The sequence below is a fragment of the Emericellopsis atlantica genome, assembly GCF_019669845.1.
Source record: "Emericellopsis atlantica unplaced genomic scaffold F5Z01scaffold_2, whole genome shotgun sequence".
Classification (NCBI taxonomy): Eukaryota; Fungi; Ascomycota; class Sordariomycetes; order Hypocreales; family Bionectriaceae; genus Emericellopsis; species Emericellopsis atlantica.
This window is the reverse complement of record NW_025764704.1, coordinates 424176-447336: the sequence shown is the minus strand read 5'-3', so window position 1 is coordinate 447336 and position 23161 is coordinate 424176. Positions and strand designations below refer to the sequence as shown.

The 23161-nt window shown below is 53.3% G+C and overlaps 9 protein-coding genes across 9 annotated transcripts; 3 read left to right on the top strand and 6 right to left on the bottom strand.

The window, feature by feature from the left end:
- Nucleotides 1–526: 526 nt before the first annotated feature.
- Nucleotides 527–1956, bottom strand: F5Z01DRAFT_196987 (aflatoxin B1 aldehyde reductase member 2). Its single transcript, XM_046258061.1, has 2 exons — nucleotides 1272–1956; nucleotides 527–1221 (listed from the first exon to the last, which is right to left on the bottom strand). The coding sequence occupies exons 1-2, from the start codon at nucleotides 1789–1791 to the stop codon at nucleotides 758–760; spliced, it is 984 nt and encodes a 327-aa protein (XP_046122380.1). The 5' UTR covers nucleotides 1792–1956; the 3' UTR covers nucleotides 527–757.
- F5Z01DRAFT_689773 (uncharacterized protein) lies at nucleotides 1948–3665 on the bottom strand (the record flags this gene model as incomplete). The annotated part of the gene is made up of 9 exons (XM_046266094.1): nucleotides 1948–2398; nucleotides 2446–2824; nucleotides 2869–2883; nucleotides 2934–3029; nucleotides 3087–3116; nucleotides 3168–3341; nucleotides 3388–3431; nucleotides 3480–3505; nucleotides 3555–3665. 9 exons carry the CDS (start codon nucleotides 3663–3665, stop codon nucleotides 2122–2124), a joined length of 1152 nt encoding a protein of 383 aa, XP_046122379.1. The 3' UTR covers nucleotides 1948–2121.
- Nucleotides 3666–5691: 2026 nt separating this feature from the next.
- F5Z01DRAFT_196858 (dimethylaniline monooxygenase) lies at nucleotides 5692–7529 on the top strand. The gene is made up of 3 exons (XM_046258060.1): nucleotides 5692–6035; nucleotides 6091–6667; nucleotides 6718–7529. The coding sequence occupies exons 1-3, from the start codon at nucleotides 5896–5898 to the stop codon at nucleotides 7450–7452; spliced, it is 1452 nt and encodes a 483-aa protein (XP_046122378.1). The 5' UTR covers nucleotides 5692–5895; the 3' UTR covers nucleotides 7453–7529.
- A 2367-nt stretch (nucleotides 7530–9896) lies between these two features.
- On the top strand, nucleotides 9897–11913 carry F5Z01DRAFT_196835 (general substrate transporter). Its single transcript, XM_046258059.1, has 2 exons — nucleotides 9897–10410; nucleotides 10465–11913. Exons 1-2 carry the CDS (start codon nucleotides 10139–10141, stop codon nucleotides 11837–11839), a joined length of 1647 nt encoding a protein of 548 aa, XP_046122377.1. The 5' UTR covers nucleotides 9897–10138; the 3' UTR covers nucleotides 11840–11913.
- A 453-nt stretch (nucleotides 11914–12366) lies between these two features.
- F5Z01DRAFT_643240 (uncharacterized protein) lies at nucleotides 12367–14806 on the top strand. Its single transcript, XM_046262703.1, has 3 exons — nucleotides 12367–12699; nucleotides 12759–13062; nucleotides 13132–14806. Exons 1-3 carry the CDS (start codon nucleotides 12566–12568, stop codon nucleotides 14596–14598), a joined length of 1905 nt encoding a protein of 634 aa, XP_046122376.1. The 5' UTR covers nucleotides 12367–12565; the 3' UTR covers nucleotides 14599–14806.
- A 194-nt stretch (nucleotides 14807–15000) lies between these two features.
- Nucleotides 15001–16335, bottom strand: F5Z01DRAFT_196789 (uncharacterized protein). The gene is made up of 3 exons (XM_046258058.1): nucleotides 16016–16335; nucleotides 15486–15963; nucleotides 15001–15431 (listed from the first exon to the last, which is right to left on the bottom strand). Exons 1-3 carry the CDS (start codon nucleotides 16215–16217, stop codon nucleotides 15050–15052), a joined length of 1062 nt encoding a protein of 353 aa, XP_046122375.1. The 5' UTR covers nucleotides 16218–16335; the 3' UTR covers nucleotides 15001–15049.
- A 401-nt stretch (nucleotides 16336–16736) lies between these two features.
- F5Z01DRAFT_196787 (fungal-specific transcription factor domain-containing protein) lies at nucleotides 16737–19225 on the bottom strand. Its single transcript, XM_046258057.1, has 6 exons — nucleotides 19061–19225; nucleotides 18883–19002; nucleotides 18753–18832; nucleotides 18017–18705; nucleotides 17696–17969; nucleotides 16737–17645 (listed from the first exon to the last, which is right to left on the bottom strand). The coding sequence occupies exons 1-6, from the start codon at nucleotides 19111–19113 to the stop codon at nucleotides 16834–16836; spliced, it is 2028 nt and encodes a 675-aa protein (XP_046122374.1). The 5' UTR covers nucleotides 19114–19225; the 3' UTR covers nucleotides 16737–16833.
- Nucleotides 19226–19972: 747 nt separating this feature from the next.
- F5Z01DRAFT_615206 (putative L-PSP endoribonuclease family protein) lies at nucleotides 19973–20495 on the bottom strand (the record flags this gene model as incomplete). Its single annotated transcript, XM_046260854.1, has 3 exons — nucleotides 19973–20063; nucleotides 20124–20281; nucleotides 20331–20495. The coding sequence occupies 3 exons, from the start codon at nucleotides 20493–20495 to the stop codon at nucleotides 19973–19975; spliced, it is 414 nt and encodes a 137-aa protein (XP_046122373.1).
- Nucleotides 20496–21274: 779 nt separating this feature from the next.
- On the bottom strand, nucleotides 21275–23140 carry F5Z01DRAFT_689759 (major facilitator superfamily domain-containing protein; the record flags this gene model as incomplete). The annotated part of the gene is made up of 8 exons (XM_046266093.1): nucleotides 21275–21488; nucleotides 21544–21797; nucleotides 21847–22150; nucleotides 22204–22335; nucleotides 22386–22394; nucleotides 22446–22690; nucleotides 22742–22886; nucleotides 22940–23140. The coding sequence occupies 8 exons, from the start codon at nucleotides 23138–23140 to the stop codon at nucleotides 21318–21320; spliced, it is 1461 nt and encodes a 486-aa protein (XP_046122372.1). The 3' UTR covers nucleotides 21275–21317.
- Between the last annotated feature and the right edge of the window lie 21 nt (nucleotides 23141–23161).

Below are 23161 nucleotides of genomic sequence, written 5' to 3'. Positions count from 1 at the left end.
GCGACCCATCCCATCCACCCATGAACGGCACGAAGTTATGTGAGAGACGATATGGCTTGCGAAATGTTGCGGGTGTCCGACTGTGGCTAGGCAGTTTAGGCCTGTCAATTCAATTCAATTGGACCCGAGGCACGTCTTCATTGGTGTGTGGCGCACGGCTGGATGGATGCCGTGGACCTGTGTGTCCTATCAGCCTTGCGAGAATTTGTTCTCGTGGGTCGACAATGACATCGCGCCATTTTAGTTACCGCTTCTGGCAGTTGTTGGCTGATTGTGACAGATCTAGCAGCCAGCATGGGGCTCTGACGACTTCAGCTGGTAAATTTCTGCTCGCGATTGATGAATTGAACCGATAGGCCTCGATACAGTGGAATTTCGGACCCTTTGGCGTGTCCCGCGGCATCCGGGTGGCCAGCCTCGGGAGCTCCCGAACCACATGCGGCGAGTTTGGCGTGTCTCTGTCGTGCCGAGGTCTACAGCTGCATTCCTCTGCCTGGGCGGGAGAGGCATGAACTTGTCCGATGATGGATGGGAGAATAGCCAGGCTTCCGCGTAAAGGACTGCCCTATTTTCTCTAACTCTCTTGAGCGGCCACCCAGTTCCAACGTCAGGTATCTTCATCGCGAGCTCCTGTGGTACAATGAGTGACACGGCAAAATTCCAACCAAGAAAGCTGCTTTCACCATGAGGGTTTGTTTTGGAGTCCCATTAGACTCATAACTGACTACCAGCAAGACTATCCTTCACATTTCTCTCTTCATCGCCAGTATGTAGGGGCGTCACCACGAGTCCTCTCCCAGGCCTTGTCCAGCGATTCGACCACCTCATCCGGCAACGGCCCCTTTTCGCACGCATTAACATTCTGCTCCAGCTGCGAGTATGAGCTGATACCCAAGATCAAGCCATCGTTACCACCTTTCGCGGGTGTCTGCAGCTTGCTGTGGTGGATGCACCACCGAAGCCCAACCTCTATGAGGGGAATGTCATGCTTCTTGGCCACGGGCTCCACAATGGACAGGGCGTCCATGGTCGATTGCTTAAAGTACCTCTCCATGTACATCTTGCCCATGGCCGAAGCTTTGTCACTGAAGCGACCCTCTGCCGGCTTGTCGAGGCTGGTGTACTTGCCCGAGAAGAGTCCAGCAGCCAATGGGTTGTAGATAACGAGCGAGATGCCAAATTTGCGTAGACATGGCTCAAGCTCCGACTCGAGAGCGCGGGCTGTCCTGTCAGCATGCGTGACAGCAGGTTTTGGAAGAAAGAAAACTCACTAATGGCGTTGTACATGCCCTGATACACGGTGGGCTTCACAAAACCCCTCCTCTCGCAAATGCCGACAATCTCAGCCACCTCCCACGAGGCATAGTTGCTCAAACCCAGTCTCTTGAACTTGCCAGCCTTGTACATCTGGTCCACAGCTTCGAGCGTCTTCTCAAAGCTGGTGGCCCGATCAGGCGCGTGCAGATAGAAAATGTCGCTGCCGTCGACGCCCAGTTTCGCCAGACTCACGTCCCACGCGGGGACGAGCTTGTCGGGGGCGTGGTCACCGGGTGTCACAGGCATGATCTTGGAGGCGATGCTGAAGCCTCGCTCCTTGAAGCCGGCGTCCTTGGTCCATCCCTCCTGCTTCCCGCCGACGTACACGGCCGCCGTGTCGAGCTCCTTGTATCCCTTGGCCGACAGGTAGTCCAGGCATTTCTTGTACTCCTCGAGGTCGGTGATACGGGCGCCCTTGTCGGCGTCGGGACCAATGGTCATGGTCCCGAGGATGAGGCGTGGCTGAGGAGACATTTTCACTGCGTCTTATTGTTTGATGAGGAGCTGACAGTTCTGCGATGAGACGGTTTATATGAAATATCAATCCATTCGCAACACCTCATGAATACCCCGGCCTTCTGTCCGATCGCCGGGTCGCCCTCCGACGGTCGGAGTGGAGACGAAGCGGGGTTCGGAGAGCCGTCTCTCGGATGTCCTCCATGTGTGTGCACATTCAGTCACAGAGGTGCTGGCTGGCAGACCAACAAAGTCCGATCCCTCTTTACATCACCATGGCAGCTCCAAAATTGGTTAACGCAAGGACGCAGAATGTTGGATTGACATCAAATGAATACTCGAGTTCTACTAGAATCCACCGTTGGGATGGATCAGGACCTTGGTGTACCCATCAATCCTCTTGTCAAACTTCTCATAGGCGACCTCTGCGTCCTCAATGCCAATCTCATGGGACACGACAAAGCTCGGCTTGGCTCTGCCAGAGATAATGAGGTCGCGCAGCTGCCTGTTATACGCTTTGACGTTGCACTGTCCTGTCTTGAGGGATAAACCCTTCTCAAACAATTTGCCAAAGCTCAGACTGATCATCCCCTTGGACGCGCTCTCGTCAGGGGCTCCAGGGTCACTGTGGACATTAGCCGCCTGTCCAGATCAGAGAATACGCGCACTCACCTGGGAACATAGAGTCCTGGAATACCCAGACCACCGCAGGCGCGCGTGACCTTGATCATGTTCTCCAACACAATGTTCGGCTGCTCCTTGTCCCCGCTGGTGGTGACGGCCTGGTATCCAACGGCGTCGACAGATCGATCGACCATGCCGTCGTTGGCCTTGATGATCTGGTCCACGGCATCGCCCTTGGAGAAGTCGATGGCCGTGCAGCCAATCTTCTCGGCCGCTTGCAACCTCTCGGGCACTCTGTCGACCACGTACACGCGGGACGCGCCTCGGAGGACGGCGCTGTAGGCAGCCATGAGACCTACGGGCCCTGCGCCAAAGACGGCGATGCTTTCTCCCGCCTGGAACCCGGAGATCTCAACGCCATGCCATCCTGTGGGGATTAGGTGATGTCCTGTCATCAGATGAGACTCTTACCGGTGGGAAATATGTCTGCACACGTCAGTCCCGGGTGCATGGATGGTGAAAGACAATGCACTCACCCGCCAGCAGGATAAAGTCCGCCTCGTGCTCTTTGCCGGCGGGAAGCTTCAGAGCATTAAAGTCCGCATAGGGAACGCGGATGTACTGAGCCTGGCCTGGGGAGTGTCAGCCGAATAAAAAGCAGCAAGCTCCCACGTCCCCTCGTGGAGTACCTCCTCGATAAGGGCCCATGGCGACGTATCCTATGATATTTGGTCAGTGTCGCTCGACTGTACCGCGCGTACTAGCCGTACCGTATGCTCCTCCGGCAAATCCAGGATTGACGCCTGTACAAAAGGCAGTCTTGCCGCTCTCGCAATTGCGGCATCGGCCGTCAGCAACGTTGAATGGCATGACGACTCGGTCACCCTTGTTCAGCAGGGTTACGCCCTCTCCGAGTTCCTCGACTATGCCCATGTTCTCGTGACCTGAATGATGAGCATGGCTTTCTCAAGATCGGGATTGCCAACACACCAAAAGTGATGCCGGCTTCAGCAGCCGTGCGGCCCTCATACATGCTGGAAACTACGTGAGCAACAGACGCAGATGCGATATTGGTATCTCACTGCAAATCAGAACCACATATGGCAGCCTGGACACGTCAGCAAGTGCACTGCGGCTCATCACGACATTTGACTCACAGTCGTCACCTTGACAATGACATCGTCGGGGTGCTCCAACTTAGGTCTCTCCACGTCCTCCACCTTGACCTGGAAGGGTCCCTGGTAGTTAACAGCTCGCATGCTCGACATTGTGCGTGTTGGGGTTGTTCAATTCAGTGATTAGATGGTGTAAGACAGCAAGGCCTATCGAGCAATGGAAAGTGATGTTCAGCATTTGCAAGGACATATATATACACAGGCTTCTTGTGTCGTCATGTGCGGGGAACCATACATGTATGATACGTCTTGCGATCAATCCAGTCGGGGAACCGGCTCAGGTCGATATGATGATGATGGTTGTGGGGAATTCCAAGTGCGGGTGACAACTCCTCTCCGGAATTCCGGGGAAATGCCTGGTCTAGAACGCATCCGTTGCTGTATATATTGATTTCCACTTTAGTGTGCTTTCACGGCTATTAAACTGCTCAGTAAGCATTGTATACCTAGCAACACGAACCAGCATGGCTGTCATCTTGAGTCGTCCGAAGGTCCCGCGTTTGGTACTAAGTGACTCGCGGCGGTTCGCGACGCTGTATTCGGTTCCTCCTCTCGACTAGATCGGCGTGCTTGTCAGAGAAGGATGTGGACGGACTGATACCAAAGGGCTCCCGTATGAGGTTACTAAACATAGGTGGTCTCTCAACTCAATCCAAGGACACTCCAGAGTTGGCTTCAACGACTTGGCCTGCCCAATAGGTGCTCTTGCCCTGCAGCCGCGTCCTGCTCAGCTCGAAGTAAGCGGAATGTCGAGCTTATTATGACAATAGTCATCGTGTATTTCTAGCCCCTCCGTTGATACAGCTCCATGTACAAATGGCCATATAAGAAGTAGACTGTAGGAGACGCCCGATGTACGAGTCAAGAAATTTCGACAAGCTTTCAATTAGGTGATTGAGAGTGTGGCCCTAGTCATTTATACAACACGCCTGAGCGTAATTGGCCTCGTGACTCTCTCCTAGATAGACTGATTGTCATCAAACCCTCAACTTTCAGAATGCTTGGCTTGGCTAGAAGCGGTGTTCCTGGCTCGGTTAGCTGATTAAAGTGTGCTCGGCGATGTAGTGAAGAATCTGCCATATCTGTCTTTGATAATGCCAGCAACAGCCCGGAGACTCGTTAATTAGCCACCACAGACAGGTTTGAATGAGGTGGCCTGAAGCGTGATATTAAACAATTTCACGATATTGAATTGGGAGGGGATAAAACTGATGTGTTCGTGCAGGTCTGTAATGTGCTATGCATCTTTCAAATGTACACGCTGCGCTCATCACAATTAAAAACCTTTGACAGGAAAGAACAGAATCATTAGTATACGGTCCCTGGATGTGCTGCCTGATGCATTTGTCGAATTCAATTGGAAGGCAGCATTGCAAAAGCTCTTGATCACGATGTGTCCATAGGGTAGGTAAGCCAACGGGGTACAAGCTGTGTAGAGCAGCGCTACGGATAGTGAGACGAGGAAGGTGCCAGCCAGCCCGAGGCGTCGTACGCCAATGAAGAGGCTGCAATCTTCCATGATAGCTTCATTTGATTGGTCCACTGGCACTAAAATGATTTCACGTTGTTCAATGATTTCAATCTCTTATATTATTGGTGTGCTAAAAATCGTTCTTTCCCACGTAATGGTGGCCCAGCTATAATCTCCTCAACACCCCTCTGTCCCATTCAGCGGCAATGGATAGGGACAGTGAGAAAAATATTGTCATGCTAATAGCATTGGAATTAGATGACAAGGCTTCCGGCTATTTAGTCCACCATGCTTTCATCGTCGGTGATGGCTAAGCCACGCTCGACTTGTATCAGGCAAACATCCAGCCCAAAACTATGAGACATCTCTGATAGCCAGGAAAGACGGCACGCTCTTGACAATATGGCGATATTATATTCATTTTCTTCCGCGACTAGAATCATGATATCAACCCATATCCCAAAGGGAGATGGCTTCTGGCCCACATGTCGGCCTCGTCGATTGTTCACTCACCACCAATTGCACCATCGCCCCTCTCCATGGCGCGCGAGCAAGCCGACCAAAAAGCCATCCTCCAGACCTCTCTTGCTCTTGCCCTCGTGGCTCTTCGTGATGATTTTGTTTGATGCTGGGTTTGTCAAGCCAGTGTTTCTTTTCTTTTCTCGGCGGACTCGACCCTCCCCTTCTGCTCCTGCAGGGGGTCCAAGTTGACCCACAGCCTGGATCCGCTGCGCTGATCGATGGCGAAAGAACTCCCGTCGTCGTCTGGCGGGATGGCGGGACCTTCGTTGACGTCGTCAAATCTTCAACACACTCGACCTCGACACCCCGCACGGCCCTTCTAGGCCCAGAATGTCACCCCGACCTATCAAGCGTGTCGCTGTCGTGGGCGCCGGCCCCTCTGGTGCGATAGCCATTGACGCCCTGGCCAGGGAGCAGGCTTTTGACATTATCCGCGTCTTTGAGCGGCGTGAGGCTGCGGGAGGATGCTGGTGAGTCCATGTGGCTGTCTAGAAGTTGAGGACAACCTGGATTGACGCTCGCCAGGATTGGCGACCATGGACGGCCACCGCCGACAGAGACAGACCTGGCCACGTTGGGAGACCGCACGGCAGACAAGCCCATCCAGATTCCATCACATCTCCCTGCGTTTGCGCCAAGGACCCAGCAGGATCGCTATACAGAGTCGTCCATCTATCCTTATCTAGAGACCAATGTCGACGAATTGACGATGCGGTTCACCGAGGAGCCATTCCCGGATGAAAAGAGCGAGCGCTCCATTGATCTCTATGGGCCGGACACACCATTCCGACACTGGAAAGTGGTTCGGGATTATGTGCAGTCACTCGTGCAGCGTCGTGGTTATGAGGATTACGTCTCGTACAATACGACGGTGGAGCGCGCCGAGAAGATTGGCCATGAGTGGAAGGTGACTTTACGCAAGGGCGGCCAGGAACGAGATTATTTCTGGGTGGAATGGTTCGATGCAGTGGTGGTGGCCTCCGGTCACTACGCCGTGCCATACATCCCGACGATACCAGGCCTCGAGGACACAGAGAGGAGCCGACCTGGCACAGTCGTCCACAGCAAGCACTTTCGAGGGCGAGACATGTACGAGAACAAGGTGAGTCAGCGCACCTCAGTGACGCAGCCATGCTGACCTTTGACTCGAAGCGCGTCGTTATTGTGGGAGTCTCCGTCTCCGCAGCTGATATTGCCTTTGACCTGACGACAGTAGCCAAGAGTCCAGTCCATGCTGTTGTCATAGGCCATACAGCCAACGCCTACTTTGGAGACGTAGCATTCGATCATCCGCGGATCCAGCGTCATCACTCAATCACACGAGTCGACGGGAAGACGGTGTATTTCAGTGACGATACGTCTATCACCGACGTTGATCACATCATCTTCGGAACGGGGTACACCTGGACCTTACCATTCCTGCCGCAGGTGCCCATCCGCAAAAACCGCGTACCAGATCTGTACCAGCATGTTGTGTGGCGACACGACCCAACTCTGCTGTTTGTCGGTGCCGTCAATGCCGGGCTCACCTTTAAGATCTTTGAGTGGCAAGCTGTCTACGCCGCGAGACTCCTGAGTGGGCGCGGCAAGCTACCACCCGTCAGTGAACAAGCCAAGTGGGAGGAAGACCGCATCAAGGCACGAGGCGACGGCCCAAAGTTCGCTGTGATCCATCCCGATTTTGAGGCGTACTTTAATCAACTGAGGGAGCTTGCTGGGGACGGCGATGGCGTGGGCAGGAAGCTGCCGCCTTTCGATCGAAGGTGGTTCAGGCAGTTTATGGAAACCCATGAAAGCAGGAAACGCATGTGGCGTCGCATCATCGCCGCAGAGCGGCGAGAGCTAGAGGAGAGCAAAGCTTCCAGTAACACGAAAGCACGTCTGTAGTATAGGAGTTGCTCGAGGCACTGGTAGGCTTACCAATAGGGGCTCTCGGGGCGATATATAGAAAGATGGCGGGACATTGAGACCGACGCAAGCGACCAAAAGTATGCCTGTTCAAAGTAAACCGGCTTTTCCGAAGAATAAAGAACTCCCCTTATTATTCCATAGTCTGAGCGTCGTCATTCCTTGCGGTCAATATGTCGCAGAGAGACCAGGGTATGGTTATCTGGAGAGCCCTCGAGCAGACATCGAGACTCGCTGTGGCGTCAAGACTATCGAAGGATGTGGCAGAAACCTTGCTGGAAGCCTGGAGATGGGGAGTAATTCGTCTTACCTGAGCATTAGACATTTGGAAATAATCCACTCGCTGATGCTTGGCTGGCCAGTGACATGTTTGAAGCAAGGAGGTTGAGCCTGTCTTCCGATAAATTCGCGAGCTTCCCGTGACAACCGCGTCGTGAATATCTTGGACAACATGGAGAGTGTCCGAGAGAGGATCAGGACACCGGCTTTCCCCGTGATTCATGAGGCCTCCTCCAACATTTCCCCACGTATTCCCCTCAGTGTATTATCATGGCAGTTCATGTAGGGGTGGGCTCGTTGCCGCTTTCAGCCATAGTTCGCACCCATGACGAACCAAGCCTATAGATCTAGAGGTCAGTATCGGGGCTTATGCGAGCTGCACTGTAAGAGTCAAGTCCTTGAGGTCGAACTGAGAGTAGCGTACAAGACCGGAACAATTCGGATAGTCTTTGGACTGTATATTCCCTGTCTTGTATGGATGCATGGCGTACGTGTAGTTTCATCGCAACACGTGCGTTCTGGAATGCGACAGTGCTCGACAGGGTAGCATCTGGACTAGCCCACATCTCGCGCAGTGTCCTGCTATGGTTTCCAAGAGTGAGTGTAGGACTATGAGGCTGTCCTAAGAACTTCGTTGATAGTTCGTAAGGAGCAGCTGAACAGCTCGTAGTCTATCCGTATAGACTCGCGCTTTATGTCACCCAACAGTACCTAGTATACTGCACGTTGTATCCGTAGACTCTTGTTGTTTCTGTCCTGACACGCGTCCAACCTTGCAACACCCATGAATGCTGCCCCCACAAACCCGTGGAGCGCTTTGCGGACGAGGCACACGTTGGGCGTAGCCCAGCCTCTCAGCCTCTGCCGCTGGGCGGGCTTGCTTGGCGCATGGACGTACATGAGCGAATTGCAGTAGAATGCTTCTGGCGCTGAACTAGCGTTCCATGGCCGATAAGGCGTGTCTGAGCTCTGGCGTCACATCTTGCGACTGACTGTGCTCACGCGTGCGGCGGCCAGTCCGCATGCGGATCTTCCAGCTCCAGGATTCACGACAATAAACCTTAACCCCGGATCGTCTGGTTCCCCGGCCTTAGAAATCGGGGAAGCCGAACGTGGAATTGTCGTGGAACACAAGATCTATCCGGGGCATTCTCGTATCAAGTGCACGTCCGGAGTAGCATTCTTCCCTCAAGGCTCCAACTCGGGGACCAGTTCTGCGGCCGCATGAGGTTGTGGATCTGGGCCAAAAGAGACGATGAAGTATTGGGGGTCCATGTGTAGCACGCAGCCATTCATGATTGCGTATTGAAAGCCAAGTCTCCGCGCGGAGGGAGCCAAGTTGTTAGGGTTCGGAAAATGACCGACTTGCTCCATTTCTTCTTCCACGGAACCGGGTTGTGGTAGGGATCTCGAGGGCTTCCAGAAGCGCCAAGGCCTGAGCGAACGGCAATTTAATGCCGTCTCGGCGGCATGCAAGATCGGCGCCGGGCCTTAGTGCGCCATAGACCGCTGCGGCTCATTCGTCGCTCCTCTCTTTGTCCTCCTGGTGTCTCAACGTCCACTGCCAAAAGCGTGGAGGCGGCGGCATGCTGATTTGGAGAAGTGAGGAGATGGCCACGCTTTAATTGGGTAAAATGCTGAATATCTGGGGGGGATATTCAATCGGGCGGCAACAAAAGTGCCGCCCTCGACTTGTTGGTTTCGCATGAAGAGAGACATGGGAGAGACTGACTCGCCTCTCGCTAGGCTACCAACGACCAACCCCCCAGCCAGGCTCTGGACAGAGAGAGCACAGCAAGGAAACACGGTCGATTCTCCGCTTGTGGACGACTCTGCAAGGCTAGAGAATGAAAGCCCACAATTGTAGCCACCTCGGTGAACTTCCAGTCTCCAGACGGGCATCTCGAGGTTCACGACGTACGTGCGGGATTTGAGAAGCCCTGCCAGTGGATCTGGAATGTCGTTGGGATGGGATTCTCCTCAGTCGCACCCCGCGTGCCCCATCACGTCTGGATACTACAGTGTTCCTTCGTTGGCTTAGTGACCAATTGTCTCGGACGTAGATGGGCGGGTGGGCGATTAAAAACCGGGTCATCAAGACACCTCCGCCTGGGGGACCAAGGTTTACTGAGTGTGTGAGGCAATCTCACCAATGCTATTCTATGGGTCCGGGGTCATGCCCCTCGAGAAAGAGGGTTAGCTGGATGCTCGTGTGCAGAGCTCACGCAGGACGCGCGGGGGAAGATATAAGACACTGACCTTCCCCCATAACTCTGGTGTCGTGTTCCTCACGAGCAAGTCTGACAGGAGCCTCTCACGACACTCCTTGCCAGGCTCATCCTCGACATCTCGACAACTACCACACTCGCCACACAATACCTTCATCATGGCTGGTGGTGCGGCTATCAACATCCTCAAGTTCAACACGGGCGGCCTGCCCAAGGAGACGCTGAACTGGAGGCTCTGGTTCGCTGTCTTTGCTTTCGGTCTCCTTGGAGCCGCGCGTGGTGTTGACGAGGGTCTCATCACTGGTGTCTTCAACTCGACGGCATTCAAGAAGCAGGTGGGCATCAACGACCTCGATGGTTCCGCCCTCGCCAGTGTCAAGGGCAATGTCTCCTCCATGGTCCAGCTGGGCAGCGTCCTCGGTGCTCTCTTGTAAGTTGCTTCACGTCTTCTCCTGCGCGCCCCGGCCGCCGCTAACATCACCAGTGCCTTCGTCGTCTGCGATCGCTGGGGCCGTATCTGGGCCACCCGTCAACTCTGCGCTCTGTGGCTCATTGGTATCTCCATCATGATGGCCAACTCGGGCAGCATGGCCGCCGTCTACGTCGGTCGCTTCATCGCCGGTGTTGGCATCGGCGAGACCGTCGTCGTCGGCCCCGTCTATCTCTCCGAAATTTCGCCTGCCCCTATCCGTGGTCTCTGTACCTGCGCCTTCACCGGCTCCGTCTACCTCGGTATCCTCGTCGCCTACGTGGCCAACTACGCCACCCACAAGACCATGGACGATACCTTCACCAGCTGGGCGCTGCCCACCTCTGTCCACCTCATGTTCGCCGGCATCATCCTGATCCTCAGCTTCTTCCAGCTCGAGTCCCCCCGTCACTTCATCCGCACTGGACAGCGCGAGAAGGCTCTCGCTACGCTTTGCAAGCTGCGTGGCCTTCCTGCCGACCACCCCTACCTCCTCGACGAGATCACTGCCATTGACGTCTCCTTCCAGGAGGAGAAGGAGGCTACCCTGGGCTTGGGGTGGAAGGGCGTCGCCAAGGAGATCTTCACGGTCAAGCGCAACTCGTACCGCCTGTTTCTAACCAACCTCGCTCAGATCATGGCCTGCTGGTCCGGAGGCAGCTCCATCACTGTCTACGCCCCTGATCTGTTCAACCTGGTCGACATCACCGGCGAGGAGCAGTCGCTCTTCTCCACCGTCATCTTTGGTGTCGTCAAGTTTGTCTCCGCCGTCGTCTGCGCCTTGTTCCTGGTCGATCTTGCCGGCCGCAAGCGCTCGCTCATCACGGGTATCATCCTCCAGACCATTGCCATGTTCTACATTGCCATCTTCCTCAACTTGGTCCCCATCGCCAACAACCCCGGCTTTGAGCCCTCGCCCTCCCAGAACAAGGCCTCCCAGGGTGCCATTGCCATGATCTACATCTCCGGTGCTGGCTGGGCCCTGGGCTGGAACAGTGGTCAGTACCTCCTGTCCTCGGAGCTGTTCCCCCTTCGCATCCGTGCCATCTGCAGCTCCATCACCATGTGCATGCACTTCCTGTGCCAGTACGCCACCAACCGTGCCCTGCCCAACATGCTTCTCGAGGACCACGGTCTCACCCCCCATGGCACCTTTTACTTCTTCGGCATCATGTCCATCATCGGTGGTGTCTGGGTCTGGCTCTGCGTCCCCGAGGCCGCTGGCCGCTCGCTTGAGAGCATCGACAAGCTCTTCGACCTTCCCTGGTACAAGATTGGTCTCCATGGCAAGGCATACGCCGAGGCACGGGACCGCGAGCAGGAGCAGCAGTTCGTGAACGAGAAGAAGGAGGCTGAAGTCCACTACATGGAGGATAAGGCTCATGCTTAGGTGCAGAAGGGTGGAAGTGAAACGAAAGACATGAATACCATTATGAGTTTGAGTCTAATATACTTTATCAAGAATGCAGAGTCTGGCTAAGTTTAAGTTGCTTGAACTTCAATTGTGTCGCTAATCCATGCACGGCGATTCGCACCATCACCAGACGACTACCCTACACCATTCATCGCACTCGACACTTGAGTTTCACATGGTCATTGACGACGTCCACATAAGTCTATAACTATTAAGGTATTCCAACTAAGTTACGTCCTAGTTGCCCATGACAACTATGTCAATCTCTAAGCAAGGTCTCATGGTTTACATGTTTAATTGTTCAACGAATTGTCGCGACCGACACTGTCACGTGAGACCATGCATTCAACCCGACAGGCCACTACGGACACTTTAGGCAAGGTACATATTTCCAGCGGGGAGTGACTGGACTGTCTGCACATTGTGTTGCCTAGTCTGATTGGCCGGTTCGTATAAATTGCTTACGCCAAGGCTTATACCTCGTCACGACTCACAGCTTCACTTAGGCTCTCAGCCCTGCCAGGCGCGTGTCATCGAGCGGTATGATACTGCAGCTTGAGCGCATGTTCACCCCCCTGCCTTGGAGAATCAATCTATATCTCTGGACTGACAGCGCGCGCACCCTCTGCAACATACTCACGTCTGCTCATTCGTGGCCTCGTACATGCGTGCCTTCCAGAGACTACATGTAGAGCCGTCCCAATGTCGAGCGAGTCCCAGGTCCAACTTGTCAATGGCCGCTACTTGGATGATGGCGTGACCACGGGAGCGTCCAAAGTTCCCAAGAGGAAAAGAACGTATCATCACAAGGTGCGCACCGGGTGCCTTACTTGCAAGTGAGTCCATAGCCAGACCCTTGCGGCCCTGTGCTGTTTGCGTCGCTGAACTTCAACAGGATCCGGCGTGTTCGATGTGACGAGGAGAAGCCGGCGTGCAAGAGATGTACGTCAACGGGACGCACCTGCGACGGGTACCTGAACACCAAGCCCGTGCTGGTGGCGCGGGATTCTTCGAATGACTTGTCTGCCAAGAGGCGCGTCTCTCCGGATCTGCAATATGCAACTAGCGCAACCTACGCCGGAAGGGGACCGGGCATGGCACCCGAAAGTGTCGGTGGAGATGCCCGGCTCTTGTTACCCAAGCTCGATCCATCTGAGCTTCGAAGTTATCGATACTATGTTGAGGTTGTGGGCCCCTCGGTACGTTCCATGGCCACTACTCTCGTGTGAGTGTGTGTGTATGTGGGCACGACACGCTGACCATGCTAGCTATCGGGCTTCTTCGACGCAGACTTCTGGCTCGTCGAGGTGCTGAGGGTCTGCCACTCGGACGCTTCCATCTGGCATGCGATAGTCAGTCTCGGCGCAACCTACGAGTGCCAGCGAGATCCCAAGGCCCTTTCCAGTCTTTCTCGGTTTGCTCTTCAACAGTTCAACTCAGCAATCCACTGTCTAATGGAGCCAAATTCGCCTCGGCATGCAGACAGGGGTAGGGCATTGACCGTGAGCACCATCTTTGCAGGCATCTCGAGCATACAAGGGCAGCACAAACAAGCAGCTATGCATGTCGAGGGAGGCTGCAAGATGTTGCAGGAACTGGAAGGCGACGAACTGAACCCCGTCACAAAGAACAATCAAAACTTGAAGAAGACATTGACAGAGCTGGAGTCGCTACCTATTGCCATTGCACCCATGCGGAATATCCTCATGAAGATCGACTTGATGCACAAGGCTCTGCAGCATGGTGGAGTTGCCGGCGTTATGCCAACCTCGCAGGTCATGAAGAACAGCATTTTCCGTGTTTGGCGGTCGTACGAAGCCCCACAACCCTCGAAAGGAGTGCATTCAACCCTCACACCAGAAGATATCATCATGGCCAGCCGCGCTGGCGAGTCGCTAATGAACGGGCTGGTGTTCGCCATGCAACAGCAGGTTGAAGATATGGCCCAGTTGATGCTCGGACAAGGGGACAGGCGTAATGAAATCCACCGCATCAACGTCAGCCAAAGGCCTCATGCCCGGGCGTATAAAGAGCTGAAGAAGGCATTGGCGGTGTTCGAGCACGAGCTGAACAAAGAACACTGTGGCTCGGCACGAGCATCGAGGACGGCCTTGCGCAATGGCACGACACCACTCAAAATGTTTCTGGCTATATGTCGCATGATATTCTTGACTGATCCCGAGGAGCCCGATCCAGTCAAGCGAGCCATGAACTATCCCAACCTGTGTCACGAGATCATCGCCGATGCCGAGACGGTGTGGTCCATGGACGACACCTATATCGACATGGGCGGCCGGAGCATTCCACTGACCCCCAAGTCCACGATTCTCGATGCTCTGTTCATGGTCGCTATCGGAGGTTCTTCGATCCGTGTGCGTCGCCGGGCTGCCGCTCGGATGCGGTCCATGCACACCAAGCCGGAAGGGCTTTTCCACACGGTCATGGCAGCGAACCTGGCAGACTTGGTCACGACCCGGGAGATCGCAGCCTATCAGACATGGCTTCGCCAGCAAAGGCTCAAACAGTCAGAGGCAAGTGAAGATGGGTCTGGTGCTAGTGACCAAGAACCTCCCGACATTGGGGAGATTGACGAGGACACTTCTGTTCCGCCGCCACATCGTCTTCGCAACATGTCCATGGATTTCCCCGGGACAAAGAAGGCGCGTGTTAGACTACAGACATGGAGAGAGTATGCTGCTGGCGAACCCGGGGTATTCCTTATGATGGACTGGTGATTCGAATGCTGTGCAAGATAGTGATGGACGGGATATCGGAGGCAAATACCTCACATTCTTTACAGGTATACTTGCAACTAGCCATAGAAACGATCTCCACTTCATTGTTGTGGCGTACCTTGCAAGTCTGTTGGAGCCCACTTATAAGAAGATTCTTCTTTTTGAGGGCAGACATGCGACATCAAGAGGCTACCAAAGCAACAGTTCGGTGCGTATATAGTGCTGCTCTCAAGGATGGGGCAAATCAGCCATGCCATATAAGGCTAACGATTCAGTCGGCCGGAAAGTCAAGGCTGGCGCTTTTGTTGCCTTTGCGGGTGGTATAAGCTGTGTTGACGTTGACAAGGCCTGTTCTACTATAGGCAGCGATTAAACTGTGGACAACTCCTGTTCAATTGTGATGTCAAGTTTTGTATTTCATTTACCGCGCTAAATCCCTATGTGTTTACTATCAGAGTGGCATATACGCCGTGTGCTCATAATCGATATTTTCTTGGATCGACTCGATGCGCTCCGTGCACGTCCCGAATATACGATCCCAGAGCCTGGTTTGCTTGCCATAGTTGTGGCTCTTTCTCCAGCCCTTTCGGTGGTGAAGGTCGTGGTCTTCCACCACGATTTCGCAGTCGAACATCTCGAGCAGCCAGTTCATGGTGGACGGCGGCGAAAGATGGACGCGAAGGCCGCTGTGGCCCCAGACCTCGGTGAAAGCGACAAACTGGTGACAAACCCACCACTCGTAGAAGCCCAGCCGGAGACCGATGGCCCACATGGTCATACAGGTTGCAAATGGCACGCCTACCATGTCGAAAAATTCCTGCTCGTGATCTGCGCTGGGATAGGTCAGTACGCGCGACGATGCTGCCGTCCGTAGAGGATGCACTTACTAGGCGGACAGGAGAGCATTGGGATGCTTCGTCAGATGATGCTTTCTGTGGAACTTCCACAAAGACGAGACATCGTGCATCGCGCGGTGATACCAGTAGAACCAAAAGTCCAGGAGAATAGAGTAGAGCCCGATTTGGATGCTCAGTCTTGCCCACCACTGCCAGTCGCTGATGACATCCGCTGGGGACACCAAAGGATTGTAGGAGAGGAATGCCGCGAGGGCCATGCGCGATCCCGTCGTCTTGTAGAGTGAGGCAGCAATCTTGCCAACGCCCACGTCCGGCACGCCATCTCGCTCATGCTGGTCACCGTCGAGATATCCCCACGTGTGTCCAAGTCGTCGGAGTACGTGGATCTGGCGAATGATAATGGCGTTGAAAGCCGTGAAGTACAGTTGGAATGTCGCAAAGGTCCCCAGGTACTCGTAGCCCGTTGCTCTGAGCCATAGCTGATGGAGGACCATGGGCGCGAAAGAATCTTTACATGTCAGCCTCCATGTCGTTCTCGATGATACAGAAGCAGCACTCACAACACATGACCCAGATGATCTGCGACGATTGCGGTAGATGAGGTATTTTTTCCGTCTTCTGATGCACTGGGGTTGGCTCGTCGAGATTCGTGGGGTACACATTGAGTGTGTCGATGAGGCGGTGATGGAAGCCCCAGGTAGACTTGTCTGCCGTCCTCCACGTCGACTTCATGGAGTCCTGCGGTGCCTGTTTGGAAGCCATCTCTGCAAGTGTGCTTTGCGTAGGCGTAGAGTCCGTGCAAGAGAATCCGAGAACTGTCACGGGGAGTTGAGGTTTTGTCAACCAACTATATACCCCGGCATTAACATTTCAAGAGGAGGCGGACACTGCATGTGCGATGTCCCGCCGGCGATGATTGGCGCCACTGTGTCTTGACCATAGAGAATGCCTATTAATTCGCCCGTCGACCTTGCGAGCTGCGTCACTTCACATGCTGAATGCTCGTGGAAGATCCCCCGATTTCCCGATCGGGACAGACTTTGCGACCTGCCTGGCCACACCCCGCAAGCTGGAACGGGCCCATAGTGAAAGCTTGCACAAGTCTGGAAGATGTTTGCGATGTGTTTCGAGGACTTGTTGAGGCTTCAACAAATGATTGGAACCGACTAGTGGTCTTTTTTTAAGGTAATCGTTGGCGATCGACCTTTAGGGTTGAGTGTCAGTGCGAAATGCCGAGGTACAATGCTGTTGATGACGATGAATGCAACAGCTGCTCCGTTGAAGCCGTCGGAGATTGAGGAGATCTATTCGTCCGCGATCTAATCAACTAACCTTGGGACATCGGAAGCAGCTGTTCGCGACGAGCGCATAGCCCCTCCTACGCAGGTCGCGTGGCTAGCAGCTCCTCAAATTGTGCCCAATTCAGTGAGTCAACACCCAAGGACGAGATTCCTGCACCCCCGAGGCTTGGATAGGGTCCAGGGGCTGCGGGATTGAGTGTCTCATCAATGTCCATGCCAAAGTCAAAGGATTGCAGATCGAGCTCCTCCTCCATCTGGTAAAATGAGAAGCCAACACCTGTGTAGGGCTTGTGTGCGTTTTGATCGATACCTTGCCAAGTGTCTTTCGTTACCTCGGCATCCCAGACATACTGCGAGAGGTGCATAATGTCTTCGAGCCGTTGTAGCGCGGTCTTGTTCCCACCTTGGGCCAGGTAACTTAGCAGTTGGCCTGCCTCTCCAAGTTCAGTCGCAGGGTGCGCCGTGTTGTCGACAAATCCATTCATAACGAGAATAAAGGCCGACCAGAAGGCAGCATCAAGGTCAAAGAAGCCGAAGCGAGCTAACTGGCCTTGTCGCTCCAAAGCTGCTAATATGCGAATGCTCCGGGTTGCCGCCTTTGTGCAGGATTCGCTCAATGCTTGCACTTCAGGCATGAGTTGTCCTTCTGGAATAACTTCAACTTTCGCCTTGATTCTCTGCAGATATACCGGGCGTATACAAAGCACGACAGCTTGGAATAGGATCAGATACAGAGTGGCTGATGTCCTTGACAGTTCCAATTCACTGCTTTCGAAATCCAACGCATATTTTTGGGGGATGGACTTTTCAATGTCGTGCAAACTCTGGAGAATGCTCTGGATCTTAGGTACGAGCTCAGATTCGGACACAGCCGTATTACTGTACAGTGCTGTGATGGTCAGAGTGCTTGCAGCTAATGTCGATACATGGTTCACTTACATCCCATGATCTCCCCAGTGGTGTGGGCCAGACGCACATTGACGTTGAGAGCCTGTGAAGAGCGGAAGCCCGGAGCAGTCGTGGGAAGCTCCAGTGAGATCTGCCGCGAGTCGACTGCTGGCGGGAGACCAAGATTGGCGGACAGTCGTCTGTCCAGCATGTATGCTGTCCACCACACTCGTGTACGGTGTGCCCTTTCAGAAGGGAGACATTGTTGCTCGCTTGGTTTCAGGGAGCACCCTAGAGCTAGCGCGAGTCGTACTGCTGTTCCAGACTAGGAAATGAGACGCGAGCAACGTCTGAAAGGGAGTGGCAACTTACAAAGAGGTACGCATCACGTCTCCTGTTGCACCACTTGAGATACGCTGTGGCCAGACACAAGATCTCCACCGCGAGGACGCCACATCGCCCCAGGCGATGCACTGCTGGAATTCTTCGCATGGCTTCGGAGAAGTACGGTGCGCCAGGCATGTCCCCTTGCGAAGCCGTGTCCTGATCCATCAGCTTGCCCATGGCGATCACTAACAGATACTGTGTGTACCACAATGACGACTCCTGGATCTTGCGTGATTCGGCACTTTGAAAAAATAGCCCCAGAGAGTCAGAGAACGCTCGGGGGTCCATGAAATGCTGTATGGTTCCGTGGTAGGACAAGAAAAGGTCCAGTAGGCGTCGAGATTCCTCCTCGTCCGGGACGATCGCGAGCGGCGTCGTCTCCACCACAAGATCAATGTCGGGGAACCACCCTGCAGTTTCTTGGCTGCTAAAAGCTTCGCGGTTCTGGCCAGCGTTTTGATGAAAATCGTGGTCCCTCTTCGAGTGGAAGAGTGATCGTACGCGCGACTCGAATGCTGGACCAGAGGCTTGCTCAATCGGAGTTCCAGCGCCCGAGGGCTTTATTGGACTTGGCTGGGAGGTAGGTTGCGATGGCGCTTGGGATGTCGGGCAAACAGAGGGTTGGTTTGATACTGGAGTATCATCCTTGATGCTGTCATCAGACCCTGCGGCAGCTTGTCTGCGTCAGTATTCTGTGCAGCATTCGCTCTATGTGGCGCACCTCTGGACAGTTCGCCGCTTTCCAGCTGCTTGATCCGCTGCTCATATCGCTTGACGGTCTCTACGAGCCCCTTGACATAGCTATACCTCATTAGTCACGGGCCAGAGGGTCGTAAACAGTATGTACGCACGCTTCGGAGTACAGTTTTCTCTCAATGCTGGTGAAGCTGCATGTGACTTTCTGTCTCAAGCACGTTCGACATGGGTTGTCCCCAGAGCACTTCACTTTTTTTTGCCTACATCGCTCGCAACTTGAGTCATTAGCTGGGAACACTGCCAGTCGCGTTGAGTAAGGCCAAGGCTGCTTACGCATTTGAAGATCGTGACCCTGGCCCTTGAGTAGCGTCACGTGCACTGGCCATCGCATGGAATTGAATGAGGCACGTGTAGTCCTTTGCGAAGCTATCCACCGATGCTCAGGCCACATGCGACGTGAAAGAGCTTGGTGCACCATGCGCCATGTGGCGATGAAGGTGCTGAGTTTGCCTCGTTAGCAATCGCCCGTCTCCACTTTTTAATCCTACATACCCGGTGGCGCAGATAGCTGGATCCTACGTGAACGTTCACATTGGCAACAGAACCAGGGAAAAATCACTGCGAGTGAGACTCTCACTAGCTTCTAAATTTAAGAAATCTTTCATGTTTTTAAGTCAGCTTGAATTGTGTTCTAGCTGTAAGAGTGCGGTGTTGAACGTTTTGGAGTCCGTTGGACGGCTAACATAAAAGCCAAGCCCACCGGACATTTCGCAAACAATATAGATCTATCGACATCATTATTTAAAATAAAGTCGAAAGTAAAAGAATCTTAATTATGATATAAACATACTTCTCTCATACATTCCCTAAGACAAACACATGCTTGCGGAAGGGGAATAGATTCGGGCACCGAAAGACTATAGGGTAGGCCAGGAACGCCTCCGTTAGACGACTCAGGCCAGCATGTGACGCACATTCGAGTCAGAGTATTATAACTGTTTAATTTGCAAAATTTACCTAGCATGTGTAGACGCTGGATTCCCTAAATTACAATCTGTTATCGAAACCTATATGGTTGTGCTTTCCGGGTGCCTTTTCCCCCTGATTTAGTTCGGGATGTTTAGCCGAGATTATGGTCTGGCAGCATCACCGTCAAGCACGTCTCTACAGTCTGCCATTCAGGCCCCAATGCACAAATCAATAGCCGTTGGCATATGCATTGAAATATCTTATATTTACCCGAGTTCAAACCCTTGACGGTAGTGGAGTCTGCACGACTGCTACGCACTTGATCTCCACGTCAGTGTAGCCGGGCAGGCTTTTAACGCCAACACATCTGCGCAAAACGGGTCAGTTGTCCGAGAGGAACTTGTGTCCACGAATGCGAGAGACTTACGTTCGGACCGGCTTGACGGAGCCCCAATACTGCTTGTAGACTGCGTTCACCCTGTCGAAATCGTCCATATCGGTGATGTACACATTGACTTCAATGACATCGTCAAGACTCGATCCAGCAGCTTCAAGGATTGCTTTAAGGTTCGCGACACACTGGTGCTGATTTGTGTAAGCTTTTCTATCTAGGGCTCCTGACATATAGACTGACCGTCCGCTGTTCGATAGGGCCTTTGACAAATTCCCCTGTATCGGGACTCTTTCCAACGGCGCCAGAGGTATAAACGAGCCCGTTGACGATCATGCCTTGGCTGCTGACGCCAGGGCGCGCGCCCGCCGCCTTGGGGGTCATCACAGGGGTTCTAGTGAACAACATCGCCGAATCGTAAAAGCAAGCGAAGGAAGATCGATAAAGTTTGAAATGATGTTAAGAGGATTAGATCTGTCGTTAGCATAGATCTTATAAAATCTGGGATGCCTTGATCGGCTTGTGGACCCCTCGAGGATTTTCTCGGGATGTCTTCCGAGCTGTTAGCGATTTCACATAAAACATGCCGAAATGAACATGTGCAAATCCGATTATAATGCGGCAACGGCGTATGGGGACCCAGGGCGAGGAAGAAGAGGAACTATAGAGGCCACGATTTGTAGATATTGGAGCGGGGACACAATTGGGGCGGTTTTATAGTTGAGATGCGCATATGCACATTGTGCTCTAATTGTCTGTATGGATCTGGATGTCTATTAGGGTGACTTAAGGACTGGACGCTTAGTGAATTGAATGAAGATATTAAGAAGAGCAATATCAAAGATGATAGAGTAAAGAAGCCAAAGGTCCCGTCTAATTACGAGGCGGTCATTGTTATCCAGGCTTAAGGCCGGTTTGTCTCAGCCTTTGGTTCAGGTTCTCGAGCTGCTCTTCCATATATAGAGCCGAGCGTAATTGCCCTTCAGCCTATATGTTAGGCCATGGAGTAAGAGATCTCAATACCTTGTACTAATTGAAGCATTAAGTGAAGCACGACCCTGAAAGGTAATGTGGCTCCATGGGACATCAACCTTGTGTTTCATGGACTTGATGCTCGAATAACTCGCCATAATACCAATCTGATGATTATTCCGCTCCCTTCCAAGCTCCGAAACTTCGTCATGTTCCCAAAAATACGCGTTCCATACTCGGGGTTATAGTTTACCCATGCTAATAGGCATAGAATAATGTCGACTCCGTGTTAGAAGCGCGAATGCGGCGGTTCTCAACAACCAAGATCCTTCTCATGACCCAAGCGAGAACAAGAGCCACAAAGGAGAATGCCGCACTTGAAGCCATGGGAATAACATAACGGGGAGCATTCCAATCAGGCCAAAGGTACTGCGTCCAGTCAGTGGTGCTCTTCTGAAGCGGAGGGACACATGAAGTAACTGACCGGACTGTAAATGGGGGATAGGTTGGCGATTGTGTTGGCCATGCCAATGGCTGCCGCCTTCTTTTCTTTGGTCTGACCGCAAGTAGCGGCGATCCAGCCGATGATGACCGAGTTGCAGGCATAGACACCTGTAGCAAAGCAGCACATGGCAAAGTAGCGGGCGCCGACGTTCAGGGTTCCGCACGCTAAGACGAACCCGAAGATGGCAACCAACTTTGACGCGGTAATATGCCACGTCCTCTCGTTGAAGCGGCCTATCACACGACTTAGCATTGCATAAATCATGGAACACTTTGTACGTACCGGAGCTCCATCCCCACGTGATGGTGATGATGCCACTCACAATGTAGGGAGGACAGGTGAGAGCTAGTGTGGTGTTTCGATCAAAGCCGAGTGTCTCGACAATTGTCGGGAAGAAGTTCTTGAAGTTGCTCGCAGCCATGTGGAAGTGGTACATGACGATGAGAATCCAGAGTCTGTAATCACTCGCGGCCTCCTTGAGACCGGCCATGGTAGCAGTGTTCGTCTTGATCTCGACAGTGTCGGCGGCAACGCGATCGTGGGCCAGTTGGCGCTCCTCAGGTGTAAGCCACCGGGTGTTGATGGGCTAATAATGATCGTCAGTGCCTGGGCAGAACATGTTGAGTCAGTGGCGCGAACCTCATCAGGGAGAATGAAAGCCGATGCCACAGAGACGACAAAGGTGACGATGCCGAGAAGGATGAAAAGCCATCGCCAGCCCTCGAGACCGGCTACTTGATCCATCTTGAAGACGCCAATGGCAATCAAGCCCTACTAAAGTCAGCTGTATGACCCCATTGTCTCTCGGACGATTCACTGACGGCAAAGGCCTATCGAATGTTAGTGAACTATCGTGTTTTGGTGATTTCTGCGCTTCTTACGGTCCCGCAAATATTAGCTGTGTAAAGGATCGAGATTCGGGTGGCAATCTCCTTCTTAGTGTAGAAGATGGATAGCAGGTACAGAGCGCCGGGATAAAAGGGTGCCTCGGCCACACCAAGGAAGAACCGGGTGATAACGAGGCCAGTGAAGTTCCTGGCAATTCCAGTGAGGCCACTGACAACGGCCCAGATGCACATCCAGACAGCCATAAAAAGTGAGGGCCTCACTCGGGTCATGATCATAGCTGGAACATTGTTTAACAATCATCAGAAACACAGAAGAAAAACGAACTCACTGGCAGGTAGCTGGCCGAGAATGTAACCAACGAAAAGAATGCTCACGGCCGTGAGGTACTGGTTTCCCTCAAGACCGAGGTCCTCTTCCATGCCGTCAAGTCGGGCGACTGTGATTGAGTTTCGGTCAAGGTAGTTCAAAAAGTACTGTTCCCAAAATTAGCGAGGCTTCAAGCAATGCCGGACGTGTTTGAGCCCACCATGACCCAAAGCATGGGCATCATGATCCAGTCAATCTTGCGGACAAGCTTAATTTCCTTGGGATCTGTCTTCTTTCGAGAACCAGAATAGTCAGCAGCTGCGACCTGCTGGCCTTCCTTATCCTTCTCTCCTATCTCTTCATGAGAAAAGGAATGCTTCTTCTCGTCCTCGATTGTCGAGGTGGCCTTGAGCTCCGTCATGTTGGCGAGGGTCTATAGTGT